At 51.6% G+C, this 14,511-nt stretch overlaps 1 protein-coding gene across 1 annotated transcript in view; it reads right to left on the reverse strand.

The window, feature by feature from the left end:
• The window catches only part of EZH2 (enhancer of zeste 2 polycomb repressive complex 2 subunit), a 480,973-nt gene that overhangs the window by 270,293 nt on the left and 196,169 nt on the right, over positions 1-14,511 (reverse strand). The window contains exon 5 of the mRNA XM_070944564.1: positions 2,361-2,481. Within this exon, the coding sequence (XP_070800665.1) occupies positions 2,361-2,481 (121 nt within the window). The remainder of the gene's footprint in view (positions 1-2,360; positions 2,482-14,511) is intronic.

A 14,511-nucleotide genomic window follows, 5' to 3' on the forward strand; every position in this document is an offset into this window, starting at 1 on the left:
CAAGGTCTGCGGTCCGGCCGGAGGCGCTGGGGGTGACCCCGCTCACTCGACAGCCGAACCAAGCCCGGTTCCGGAGAGGGAGCCGGGAGACGACAGAGCCCCGTCCATCCAGGTCGGAGACGGAGAACAAGTGAGACTGCGCAGGTCAGCTAGGGTGCCGAGGCGTCCTACGTACCTGCGGGACTACGTGACTTTTGTGAACGAGATTGACAGTTCAGACTAAGGGGGGAGGAGTGTTATGTCCTTATAAGGACATCCGCCCTGATTGGCTGCCAGCCATCGGGCGGGAGATTTGAATCCCTGTCTAGGGGCGGTGCGTCTGCCGGGAGCGAATATAAGGAGAGCTCCGGCAGCGCGCCAGCAGTCTTCCTTTACTTGTTACATTGTAAATAAAGTTGTTACATGTATCGAGCTGGTCACGTCTTCTGTTCCTGCGCCTGATCTAACACTAACATTCAGCGCTGACTTTGTTACATCCGTACTTGGCTTTTCCTTGATACCCGACTGTTGCGGATTAAAGATTGTTTGGCTAAACTCTGTTTTCCCGTTTGGTGATTCATCTGAAGAGCCGCCCAGCCGCGGATCAGAAGAGCCAAGAGTTAAGACAGTTCATTAACAGCCTTTGAATGATAAAGACTAAGTTATTTTGAGTAAATAAGCTTTGTATAGCATTTGTGTGTGCTGCATTCTTTGGAGTCCGTAGCTGGGGCAGAACACCACTCCCGTTGGCCCCCACACTCGCCACCTCCTGTATGTAAAAAAAAAAAAAGACTTCCCCCAAAAAGAAGCCCCAGTGCTTATTTTGAAGCCCCCCAAAATATAACACCCATTCTTATTTGTGGGGAAACATGGCAGCTATACCTCTCTACCCCTGGCTGGGCAGGTAATGCTGTTGATGTGTTGTCCAAGTGCCTGGAGCCTGTAAGGGTGTGGATGGGGATGAACCAACTTTGGCTCAACCCTGGCAAGACTATGATGGCCTCCTCAGACGCTTTCACCTCTCTGGACACCAGCTCAGAGGAGGATGAGCTGGTCCCAGGAACATCGGGGTGGGGGGGAGGTGGCAGCATGTCCGGAGGCAGCTGGTGGCCCTGAGCCAGGATCGGCAAGACCAAGTGCAGTGGAGCAGTCGCAGGGTGAGTAACTGGACAAGCAGCTGGCTGAGCATAGGATGGTTGAGACACAGCTGCAGCAGGAGAACCCCGAGGCCTTGGGCAGAGAGAATGTGCAACTGCAGCCAGCCAGTGCAGATGAGGAGGAATTGCCTCTCCTCTGCCTGATCCGAGAGTATGCAGAGTGGAGAAGAGGCAGGAGCAACGGAGGTCAGGCCGGTCCCTTAAGCAAGAACAACCCTCGACTCCATTTGGTGTGAAAGGTTTACTTTACTAAAGGCCAAGTGGATTACAGTATAGTAAAGCCAGAACTGAGGTTTGCACGCCAAACTTTTCACAGTTAACTTTTCCCCCTTTGTCTCTTCCCGTTGTTGTTCTCACATTGCCCAATCATATTCAAATAAAATGTTTTGGGAAAAGTTTCTTCAACTGTAGACTGGGTGGTGTGGAGGTGCATGTCTTTCCCAGCTGTCTGACCTTTAAGTTGTGTCTCTAGAATGTACGATGAGTCGTTAGGCTTTCCCCCCCTCCCATCCAGCTCCCTCCCCCCATAGTTCATGGCAGACTGGCAGTTTGAGAATGTGAAGCACAGGCGTGAGATGGCAGTTCTGACAGTATTTTTCCCATGGTGGCTCCTACCTTGTGGAACACTCTCCTACCAGTGATTCAACAGGCCCCCACCTTTCTATCCTTTTTTAAGGCCATTAAAAGCTATCTTCTTATGGAGGTGCTGGGATAGGATTGTCTAGGTATAGTATGGAAGGAGGGCAACTGAGCCTACTGTGGGACATCTCAAGGGGACAATTAAGGCAATGTTTTTATTTTATTGCTTTACTGTTTTTACTGTCCTATGATTGTTTGGAGTGGCATTGTGGTGCTTAGTGGTGAAGACACTCGCCTCCCACTCGGAAGGTTGAGAGTTCAATCCTAGGTGTTTCTCTCCTAGGGCACGAAGAAAAAATATCTGCTGTGAATTCTGCATGGTGTCAGGAAGGGCATCCGGCCAGTAAATGCTCAGCTCCATCCAGTCACCCTGAATTAAGAGATTACAAGGTTGTAAAAAGGAGGTTTTTTTTTTACTATCTTATGATTGTTTAATTAATTGGTTTTAATGTTGTTATGAGCCACCTAGATTTGCTTAAAATGGGCAGCTGCATAAATCTTTTAAATAAATGATAAATTATATTTAACAGACAGACCATATCAACTATCTGAAGCAAATGCTTTAGAAAAAGGCACATAACTTACCTCTATCTCCATGTACCTTTCCATCATAGTTTTTTATTAGTTCTTCAATAAATGTTCCATCCTGATCAAGCACTTCATCACCCATATAAGGAATGTTATGTAAAACTGTCTCATCCTCTACCTAAAAAAAATAGAAGTATGACAAAGTAAAACATTTGGGGCTTCTGTGAACAAAGGTAACAAGCTGTAGATATTTCAATCCCTTACACAGTAGCACAAAGTCAAATAATAGGACAAACTACAGGGTCATTGATATCTCAGCTGGTCTGCAGAAAAATTGCATCACAGAATGAACGAAGGTCAGTTGCCAGGGGTTGGACAGATAAAAGGCAGTGTACTATGGTCTTCTGATTAATCAGAGAACAAGGGTCAAAAATTAAATTCTGGTTAAACCAGAAGGCCAAGAAAAGAATATCAACTTGACCAGTATTAGATATAAATACTTTGGACTTCAGAATTAATTTTTCTCCTCCACCCTAAACTTTGCACTCAATTTGTTTTATGTGTATATTTTAAATTGTTTGATGGCAAGGCTTTTCTCTCTTTAGCTTTTCAGCTGCTCTGAGAGACAACTGTTGTCTGAAAAGCAAGATAAGTAAACAGCAAATAAATCATACACAAAAAAACAAAATGATACCCTGTCCTACAAACTACTATTGACAACAAAATGCCACATACTAATTCATATTTCTTATCAGTGTGGCAGTTGTCCATATGCTCAAGGCTCTCTCTCTCTCTCTCTGTTCATCTCTCAGAAAGGCTGTTTACCTTAAAAACAAAAAGATTCAACATAATCCCCTATGTATTTATGACGGTTGCAGTGTCTCAGGGTCATGTGATCGTCTTTTGTGACCTTCTGACAAGCAAAGTCAATGGGGAAGCCAGATTCACTTAACAACCATGTTACTAACTGCAGTGATTCACTTAACAATGGTGGCAAGAAAGGTCATAAAACGGGGCAAAACTCACTTCACTGTCTCACTTAGAAACAGAATTTTGGGGCTCAATTGTGGTTGTAAGTCGAGGACTACCTGTAATGGCTGTTAGAAACTAAGATAAACCTGTGAATGTCAGAGGTTTCTAAATTTATGCACTAACAACAGATATATCCAAAGGACTAGAACAGTTCCATGCTGACATTTAAGAAGCCCCACAACAAACACTGAAAAGAGATATATGTCAGCCCTGGAGGACATCTTTTACTTTGGATCTTCAGGGCTGCCACATTTGGTGGATGGGCATGCTGTGGGAAACGGGAGGGTGATGGTGGATGGAGACAGGATGAGAGGGATAGCCATGAGAACATTCTTTTCCCTGGGAGTCAAGGACGTTCAGCCTGCACCTGGAAAGGCGTGACTGGGAAGCAACTCCAGTTGGGACGGGGACGTGATTGGACCATGTGATAGATATGTGCAGGGGAAGGGACTTTGATTTGCATTTGGGTGGGGAAAACCCAGGGACCTTTCAGATTCGGGTTTTCGCAGATGTGCCAATATGACATTTCTAATAAAATGGAACTCTGAGGAAAATGCCTGCCTTGGAATCTTACTTCTGTTGGGGGTGTTACTTGGAACCCTGACATTAACCCAAATCTGCTTTTAAAAAATCTACCCAGCTCCCTGCTACGCAGGGTGCTGTCCAAGGTCCTGAGCCCTGGGCGCCGGACTGATTGCCAGGTGGCGTAAAGATTCAGGGAAGATGGAGAAGACGGCAACCATGGAAGAAGCTACAGGGACTAGCTCAGAGGTTGTCCTCAAGACCATCTACTCCCCCTCGGAGAATGTGGTGTCAGCAGCGGAGGCCACGGAGGCTGAGTGTCAGCGGGGTGCCCAGCCCAAAGAGCCGGCACCCTGGCAGATCGCTCAGCTGGATTGTTCCCAATGGGGCGAAGACGTGGGGGTCACACCGTCTGAGGAGTTGGCGGTCAGGGCGATGCTCCAGGCGCCTCGGATTGCAACAGTCAGAGCGGAGCGCACCAGGGTCTTCGAGTGGAGGACGACGAGACCTCCTGAGCCCAGTGATTCTAGGGAATGGGGTCTCCCGCCACCGTCATGGAGCCAGTCGCTAGCAGGTCTTCCAGAACAGTTTGACCAACTCAGCTGTCAGCCCACGTCGTCGGGGCTGTCATTCCGGTGGGAACGGAGGGAGACAGAGTGTGCAGGCCATGTTCCTGCCCGGATATCTTGCCTTGCCGTCACTTGCCTCCTCCTGCATACAGACGGTGGAATCCTCTTCCTTCAGCTGTTCACAGGGCCTCCAGCTGAGGGCGGATAGGACTGCACTTGCGTGGATGAGGTGCCGGCTGCGTTAGCCAGCATTAATGGAGGCTTACCAGACCTATCCCGATCGGAACGGCCCCAACGAACCAGGACTAATTGCACTGAATTACTAGCCGGAGAAAGGCAGCTGGAGCCCTCCAATCAGCACAGGGATTTGGGGTGGAATCTGGAGGAGGAGTAGTGCTAGGTTTAAAACGGGAAGGGAAAGCACAATAAGGTTAGAGCTGACAATATTTCACTGTAATTGCACTGGGTGATTGCTGGAGCGTGCCGAATTTAGGAAGATAAAACTTTAGAACAACATCCACCCTGTTGTCTGCGATTTATTTTCTTATCCTGATTCGGAACCTGACATCAGCATGGGCAGCATAGCCCAGTCCCCCCTCAAGCAGCCAGCCCGGCTGCATCCTGACCCAACCCATGTTCACTTTCCTGAACCGAGGAGTCACGACCATCCCGAGTGAAGCATCGGCTTCATTTAACTCAGAACAAAGCGGATCATGCCTTAGCCTCCCTCACCAGGCCCGTTCCACTGGGATGACAGCTCCTGCATGAATCGGTGCCACGCAGCAGCAAGGGCCTCTGGACCAGTCCAGCCTGGGATTGCCGGGGGGGGGGGGGATTGATGGAGCTGCTGAGACCTAACACCCCGCCCTTGCCACCTGGCTGTCAGAATGCCTCCCACCGACCAAATCCCCTCTGGCTGGGCCTTTTACCCCGGCCAGGGGTAGGTGCAGTACCAGTGAATGCCAGCTCCGGCCCCACAACCCATGCTGGCCCCGCAACCTGCACCACCAGCTGCCCCTCCCTCATGGTTCAGAGAGACATTTGACAGAACCCTGGGAAAGCTGGCCTATTTCCTGAACCAGATTGAAGATATGGCCCACAGAGAGGAAGCTGAAGCTCAAATCAAAAGCTTGAAGCAGGTGGGCCGACCCCCAAAACAATTTGTCTGGGAATTCCGAAGGCTGGCTGGAAAATTGAGAGACTGGCCTGAACGCCTTTTCGTCTACCACTTCAAAGAGCCACTGGATCAGGACCTCAGGCAAGCTTGTGCCTACAGGGTGGTCCCGGACCGCATATAGGACTGGTACCAGATGGCCATAGCCATGGACTTAGAGATCCACCCACACAGGAAGCCCACTGCAGAGAAACCAGCTAAGAGGGCTCTGGGTCGCCGAACCCCTGCAAAGCCAGCTGAAGCGCCACAACCAGCACCACCAGGAACGATCAAGTGCTTCCGATGCAGCCAATACGGCCATCGAGTGTCCGAGTGCCTGGCTCCAGCCCCGGTCCCTCAACTGTGGACTCCATCAGTGCCCCAGGGAAGGACAACCCAGAGGAAACCACCAGACAAGGGATCACCCGACAAGCCATTGGGGTTCCTCCCCTTTCTACTGGAGGGGAGGAAACTCCAGCTTCAGAACCCCCTCCAGGCTCCTCCAGCGAGAGCAGTGGGGAAGAGGATCCGATGGTAAGTGAAGCCATCCGCCCCTTCTCCATTAAGTCCTGGATAGTAGTGCCAAGAACTGGGGCCCAGGGGGACGTAGAGGCCGTCATAGACACCGGCTGCACCAGGTGTCTAGTCAGCCTCCCAATTGTCCAACAGCTAGGGATAAGCACGAAACCACTGCTGCACACTATACGCTTTGAGCAGGTCGATGGGACGCTAATAGGCGGAGCCCCAGCCACTTCAGTCACGGAGCTCGTTAGACTGGAGATGGGACGCCACTGGGAGCTCATACGTTTCATAGTAGCCCCCAAAATGACTGAATCGATCATACTAGGTCTCGCTTGGCTGGACAAGTGGGGCCCCACCATCACGTTGGAAGATGGCTACCGAAAGCTAAAAATAGGCATTTTCCCACTACCGCCAATTCCTCCGAACATAAGACTTCCCTAGACTACCTGGGCTACAGAGTGTCAAATGAAGAAATCGAGATGGATCCAGAGAAAGTGAAAACGGTGCTGGACTGGCAACCCCCACGCACCCGTAAGCAACTCCAGAGCTTCCTGGGGTTCGCAAACTTCTAGAGGCAATTCATTCCAGCTTTTGCAGAAGTAGCCCTACCCCTGACGGAGCTCCTGAAAACACCCCACACGCACACGAAACCGCGTCCAACCCAACCGCTGGCCGGGTCGCTAGAGTGCCAAAAAGCATTTGAAAAATTAAAGAGACTCTTCACCGAGGAGCCGATTCTTCAGCACCCTGACCCTGAGAGACAGTTCATCATTCAAGCCGATGCCAGCGACGTAGCCGTGGCAGTGGTGCTTTTGCAAAAGGACCCACAAGGTCAGCTCTTGTCCTGCGCATATGTCTCCAAAAAACTCACCGACACCAAGAGGTGGTGGGCAATATGGGACAAGGAGGCTTACGCAATCCGCTGGGCTCTCCTTTCCTGGAGAAAGAAGGGAGTAAAGTGCCTTTCGAGGTCTGGCCCTAAAGACCCCCCCGAAAGCTCTCCCCCAAACAAGCCGATCAGTGGTTTAATGAAAACAGGGACATCCTGACTATGAGAGAGGAACTAGCTTGGAAAGGGTCCAAACAATACGTCCCCATCAGCTCGAGGCTGCAAGTCTTGCAGTGCAGCCATGACTCCCGACTGGCCGGTCACTTTGGCTTCCTAAGAACCATCCACTTAGCCCAGAGGCAATTCTGGTGGCCAAAGATGAAAGCCGATGTGGAGGACTATGTAAAAAATTGTGCTACCTGCGCCACTATGAAGATGAGGCCAGGAAAACCTCCCGGGCTTCTCCAACAAGTAGCTAACTCCAGCCAGCCCTGGGAGGAGATCACTATGGACTTTATAGTCAAGCTCCCAGAGAGTGGGGAAAATACAGTCATCTGGACTGTGATTGACTTATTCTCTAAGCAGGTCCACTTTACTGCCTGCTCCGGGTTACCCTCGGCCAGGAAACTGGCCAAAATGTTCGTCAAGCAAATCTACTGACTGCACGGAGTGCCCCGCTGAGTAATCTCAGACCGAGGCATTCAGTTCACCGCTAAATTCCTGAAATCCATTGGGTCGACTCAGGGACTTAGCTCAGCTTTTCATCCGAGCACGAACGTGCGAATGCCATGGTAGAGCAGTACATAAGATGCTATGTGGATTACCAACAAGAAAACTGGGCAGACCTGCTGCCTTTCGCAGAAGTGGCTTACAACAATGCAGTGCATAGCAGCACTGGACTAACTCCCTTTCAAGTCACAAGCGGCATGGAATTTGTTCCCATGCCCAAGTTGCCGAGAGAGCCGCCCTCCTCCATGACTCTAGCCGAATGGATGGAGTCGCTCAAGAGAGGTTGGGAAAATACCAAGAAAGCACTAGCGGAGGCAGCAGAAGCATACAAGAAACAAGCAGATAAACACCGATCCCTTCAACCCCCCCTTTCGAGTGGGAGATCACGTTTACCTGTCCACCAAATACATTAAATTGAAATTGCTCAGCAGAAAGATAGGACCTAAGTTCTTAGGACCGTTTTCAATAGTGAAAGTAATTAACCCAGTAACAGTTCAACTTAACCTCTCACGCCTATTAGGGAAAGTGCATCCAGTCTTCCACAGCAGCTTGCTGAAGCCTGATGTTAGTTCGAGACTGAGATCACGGGACAGCCCGGCACATAAACCAATGGTAATGCAAGGGGAAACCCATTATGAGGTTAAGAAAATTTTGAACACTAAATTGCATAGGGGTCGTTTGCAGTATTTGGTCCATTGGAAAGGATACCCTTTGTCTGAAGCTACCTGGGTTAAGAGCTGGGATGTGAAGACAGATAGGCTAGTAAAACAATTCCATGATAAATTTCCTAATAAGTCAAAGGGTCCTCCTGGGTGGGGGAGAAGAGGCGGTTAGGGACCGACTGACATATGAAATTACAAAGGTGCTAAATGAAGGAACTTATGACCCATGACCAAAGTTATAGCCGTTGCAGCACCCCCGTGGAAAAGTCATTGCAACCTGGGCACTTGGCAACCTGTTGAAATTTATGACTGGTTGCCAAGTGCCCCATGATAATGTGGTACCCATTTGCAAACTTCCCTGCTTGCTTCCCCAGAAAGTCAATGGGAAGCCAACAGGGAAGGTTGCAAGCTGCTGCCACCTGCTGAGAGGACTCCCTCTAGACTCTGGGGGCTGTTTAAAAATGGTCTGTGGCAAAATCCAAGCAAGATTTTCAGCAATGGAGGATTTTCAGCTGCAAAGTGGAGAAAATTCAGAAGCCTCTTGACTCTGAGGCTGAAAATTCAAGCAGTTTATGAGGCCCTTGCACACCCTTACTGACCTTCCCATGTACCTCCTCACTCTTTCCTGTACCTGGCAGCGCCTGGGGCTTGCAACTTCCTGCTGACTTCCCCATTGACTAGATTGTGGGAAGCCAACAGGAAGTTACCTCAACTAATGACCGTGGCATTCACTTAACAATGGCAACCAGGACTACCTGGATTGCTGTCACTAAGCAAAGTAGTCGCACTTTACAACTGCATCGCTTAGGATCAGAAAATTCCCATCCCAATTATGTGTATAAGTCGAGGACTATCTGTAATTACAAAACTATGTCAAAAAAACGGGACAACCAAGTAATTTTGCAGCCTAATGACTGCAAAAGGACAGTGTTCATCTTAATTCCAAAGAAGAGTGACACACAAATCTGCTCAACTACTACACAATAGTCCTGATATGACATGCTAGCAAAATGTTGAAAATCATACAATATCAACTGGGCCCAATCATGGAAAGAGAGCTGTTTATCGTACATGCTGGTTTTGGAAGAAAAAGACACACTTAAGACCACACTGCAAATGTTCAGTGGATCATGGAACAAGGGCATGAAATTCAAATTAATATTTATGCTTCATTGGCTTTAGCAAAGCCTTTGATTGCACTTAACATGAAAAATTATGGAAAAAACTGAAAGAAATGGCCATTCCACAACAGCTAAATTATTTAATACAATCACTGTATAACTGAGCCACTACCAGGAGTACTAGAAACATGTTTCAAGAGTGGAACAGGTGTGCAGTGGGGCTGTATTCTATCATCACTTCTAATTAATTTAATATATACAGTGTTGATGACTCTTATATAGGGGGGGGGCTATTCTAAGACAAATCTTAGATGAACTGGAAACTGGAATGACGATTGGTGGCAGAAATATTAACAGTCTATGATATGCAGATGACACCACTCTATTGTCACAAAATGAAGAGGCTATAAAACAACTTATCCCAAAAGTGAAAGCAGAAAAGGAAAAGAAAATTCTGAATTGTATTTAAATATCACTAAAGCAATGACAACTGGAAACGGTGACAGAAAGATAAAAATCAGCAACAAAAAACTGAGTTAGTCCAAGACTTTATTTTCTTCTGTTTTAAAACTGATGAAACAGGAGACACTGGACCTGAAATTAAAAGTAGAATATCACTGGGGTGCAGTGCAATGACTAGCATGGAAATTATATATATATTTAATATACCTGCCTACATTTGTGAAACTTGGAAAATGATAAAAGCAGGTGACCTGAACACTAAGTTCTTTTTAATTATGGGTTTGGAAACAATTCTTGCACATATGTTGAACAGCAAAATTATGAACAAGGACATTTTAGACTGCATTAAAATATGGTTTAAACCATGGATGTCCAACCTTTTGGCTTGCTTGGGCCACACTGAGTGAAGAGGAATTGTCTTGGACCGCATATAAAATATATAAGGAATCACTGCACAGTCAGCCAGATGATTTGTCATTTTTCTCCTATCAAGTCTATCCCAAGGACCTGAGATAGGCAGATGTTGTTGTTTGATGGTGTTAGACCAGGGCTGTCAAACTCACGTCATCACGGCGGCATCATGTGACATATTGGGACTTCCCCCCTTCACTAAACTGGGCGGGGGTGTGGCCAGTGCATGACGCATCCAGCCTGTAGGCCAGGAGTTTGACAGCCCTGTCTTAGATGTATTGTCGCAGGGTTTCTTGCCTCCCGCCTTGAAAGAGGCGGTGGTGAGGCCCCTCCTCAAGAAGCCTTCTCTGGACCTGGCCGTTTTGGCAAACTACCGTCCGGTCTCCAACCTTCGCTTTGTTGCGAAGGTTGTGGAGAGTGTGGTTGCGCGACAGCTCCCACAGTTCCTGGATGAAACCGTCTATCTAGATCCGTGCCAGTCCGGCTTCAGGCCTGGGTACAGCACGGAGACGGCATTGGTCGCATTGGTGGATGATCTCTGGAGGGCTCGGGACAGGGGTTGTTCCTCTGTTCTGGTCCTGTTAGACCTCTCAGCTGATCTGTCCCCGTCCACACACACACACAAACACAGCCAGCCGAGGGTTAAGGAAGCAGTTGGCACACACCCAGGTCTTTATCTCCAACTTGGCAGCGATATACACACCGTCTGCCAAGTGCTTTATTTTCACAGAAACAGAAAGATAATATACTCAGCGTACAAGAGTCCAACAGAAATAAATATTCCTCTCAGCAGTTTCGGACGATGCTTTAGTGACTATCCAAGGTTTATTTTTGTTTGTCACAGGGATCACTGGCCACCACCCTCTATTATATAGTCTCTGGGGCGTGGTCCAGTGACTCAGTTCTAATCCCTAGCACGCCTCCTGAGCTGCTGCAATCGTTTATCACGCCTTCGGAGGCGTGCGTCCAGGAATGATGTCTCTCCTTCACTCTCATCCAAGACACCTGTCTCCCTGCTAATCTCCTCTCCCTCGGCCGGCACCTGAGACAGTGCCAGAGGGGAGGAGCCTGGAGAGGGAGGCCTGGCTGACTCCTCTTCCTCATGCTCGGAGCTTTCTTCCTCCGATGGGATAGGCTCAGAGGCGGGTCCACAACACTATCCCCCACCGCAGGGCCCTTCCCCCGGGTCTGACGGTCGGGATGGGGTCGGGATGGGAACTGTTCGTGGAAAGCCCGCACCAGGTCAGGGGCCTGAACGGCAGACGCGTCCACCCAGGTGAAATCCTCGGCCCCGTACCCCTTCCAGGCGATGAGGTATTGGAAGCACCCCTTCAGCCAACGGGAGTCCCGGATACTGTCCACCTCGTACGTCGAGGCGTCGTCCTCGTCGGCTGCGGCTGGGGGGGGCAGGCGGCGGCGGGTGGCGGAGATGGCTCGCGGGGGCCGCAGGGACCAGGAGGGACCGATGAAAAACGGGGTGGAGCCGCATGGAGCGGGGTAGAGTCAACCGGTAGGCCACCGGGTTGATGACCGCCTCGATAGGGAAGGGACCGATAAAGCGGTGGGCCAGTTTCCTCACCGGCCGATCCGTGGGGAGGTGTTTCGTGGACAGCCACACCCGATCTCCTACTTCCAGCGGTGGCGTCGCCCGGTGGGCGCGATTGGCGAACCGTTTATAATCCTCTTTTGCCCGGATCAGCTGCCGCCGCACCAGTTACTGCACCGCCTGCAGCTCTGAGAGGAAGTCCCGGGTTTCGGGAACAGGGGAGTCCATGATGGTCAACGGGAAAAGCCGTGGATGGTATCAGACGTTGGCATGAAATGGGGTCATCTGGGTGGAGGTGTGTTGGGAGTTGTTAAAGGCGAACTCCGCCAGGGGAAGGTACTCGGCCCAGTTGTCCTGCTGCTGGTTGACAAAACAGCGGAGGTACTGCTCCAGTATGCCGATGACCTTCTCCGTGCCCCCGTCAGTCTCCGGATGGTGCAACGACGACAGGCACACCTGCACCTCCAGCGCAGCCATCAAGCTTTTCCAGAAGCGGGCCGTGAACTGGGCCCCGTGGTCCAAAACCACCCGGTCCGGCAGGCCGTGGAGGCGGAAGATGTGTTGTAGGAACAGGCGAGCCGTGGTGCGGGCCGAGGGCAGGCCGTGGCACGGGATGAAATGTGCCATCTTCGTGAGCGCATCCACCACCACGAGGACGGTCGTGAACGTAGCGGACAGGGGCAGGTTTGTCAGGAAGTCCATGGAGATGGCTCCCCACGGTCTCTCCGGTGTCGGCAGCGGCTGGAGGAGTCCAGGAGGGGGGCCGGACGCGGCTTTGGCCTGTCGGCACGTCACACAGGACGTCACGTAGGCGTGCACGTCGTGCTGTACCCGAGGCCACCAAAAAGTCCGCGTCACTAAGTTCAAAGTTTTAAAGAAGCCGAAGTGCCCCGCCGCGGGGTTGTCATGGCACTGGTTCATGACGAGGGCTCGGAGCGGACTCGTGGGCACGTACAGCCGACCCCGGTGCCTGAGCAAGCCCTCCTCCACGGTCCATGGGGACGCGGGGCCGACGTCCACTCTCCGCTGCTGCGACCAGTTGTCCTGTCGCTGCGCTTCCAGCACCTGAGCCCGCAGGTCCACCGGTTCCTGGACTGCGGCCAAGGAGTCCGCTGGCAGCACCGTCCGGGGGGAAAGGGAGTCCTTGGGGCAAAAGTATTCCAGCTTACGGGATAGCGTGTCCGCCCTCTGGTTGAGGTTTCTCGGAATGTATGTGACGTGGAAGTTGAACAACGACCACTGGATCTGCCGCTGGTTCAACTTCCTGGCCGTGGTGAGGTGCTCCAGGTTCCGATGGTCCATCCGCACCTCCACCTGGTGTCGGGCCCCCTCGAGGTGATGTCGCCAAGCCTCGAACGCGGCCTTGATAGCCAGCAACTCCTTTTCCCAGATGGTGTAGTTGTGCTCAGAAGGATTGAGTTTCCGGGAGTAGTAAGTGCAGGGAAAAAGAGTGCCGCCATCCACCGGAGCCTATAGCAGCACCGCCCCAATCGCCACGTTGGACGCGTCCGTCTCAACCACGAACGGACGGAGTGGATTGGGGTGCCTCAGGACTGGCTCCGAGACGAAGGCCTGCTTGAGGACCTCGAAGGCCTGCTGCTGCGGGGGCCCCCACTGGAACGGGACCTTCTTCCGAAGGAGCTGGGTCAACGGCAAGGTCAGGGTGGCGAAGCCCGGGATGAAGGTCCGATAGTAGTTGGCGAATCCCAACAGACGCTGGACGTCCTTCACCCGACGCGGGGGTTCCCAACTGCGCAAGGCCTCCACCTTGCGTGGGTCCATCGCGATGCCCTCGGGGGTGATGATGTGCCCGAGGAACTCTATGGAAGTCTGGAAGAAGTAGCATTTCTCCAACTTCGCATAGAGCTGGTGTTCCCGCAGGCGCTGCAGGACCTGGCGGACATGCTGGAGGTGACTTTCCGGGGTCCAGGAACAGATCAAAATGTCATCCAAGTAGATCACCACGAACCGATCCAGCATCTCCCGGAACACGTCGTTCATCAAGTGCTGGAAGACCGCGGGGGCGTTGGTCAACCCGAACGGCATGACGGTATACTCGAAGTGTCCGTACCGAGTGCCGAACGCCGTCTTCCACTCGTCCCTCTCGCACGCGCACCAGGTTGTAGGCCCCTCGGAGATCGAGCTTAGTGAAGATCGAGGCCTCTCGCAACCTCTCCATCAGCTCCGGGATCAGCGGCAGGGGGTAGCGATTTCGCACTGTGATGGCATTCAAGCGCCGGTAGTCGCAACACAGGCGTAAGTCCCCCGTCTTCTTTTTCATGAAGAGGACCGGGGCCGAGAGCGGGGAGGTCGAAGGCCAGATGAACCCACGGGCCACGTTCTTTTCCAGAAAGTCCTGTAAGGCGGCCAGCTCGGGCTCCAACATGGAGTACAGGCGTCCCGAGGGCAGGGGCGCGTTGGGCATCAGGTCCACCGCGCAGTCGTAGGGTCGGTGCGGGGGCAAGCGGTCCGCCTCCTTCTCGCTGAACACGTCGGCGAAGGGCGTCAGCTCCGGAGGCAAGGAGATGTTCGGGGCAGAGACGTCCTGGCCGGCACAGGTGTGGCGAAGGTGGTCGACACACTGCAGGCTCGGGAACGAGATGGCGTTTCTCGACCATGCCACCTGAGGGTCGTGCGCCCGAAGCCAGGC

This window comes from Pituophis catenifer, unplaced genomic scaffold (genome assembly GCF_029215685.1).
Source record: "Pituophis catenifer annectens isolate HBS135680 unplaced genomic scaffold, rPitCat1.0.hap2 SCAF_5, whole genome shotgun sequence".
Lineage (NCBI taxonomy): Eukaryota > Metazoa > Chordata > Lepidosauria > Squamata > Colubridae > Pituophis > Pituophis catenifer.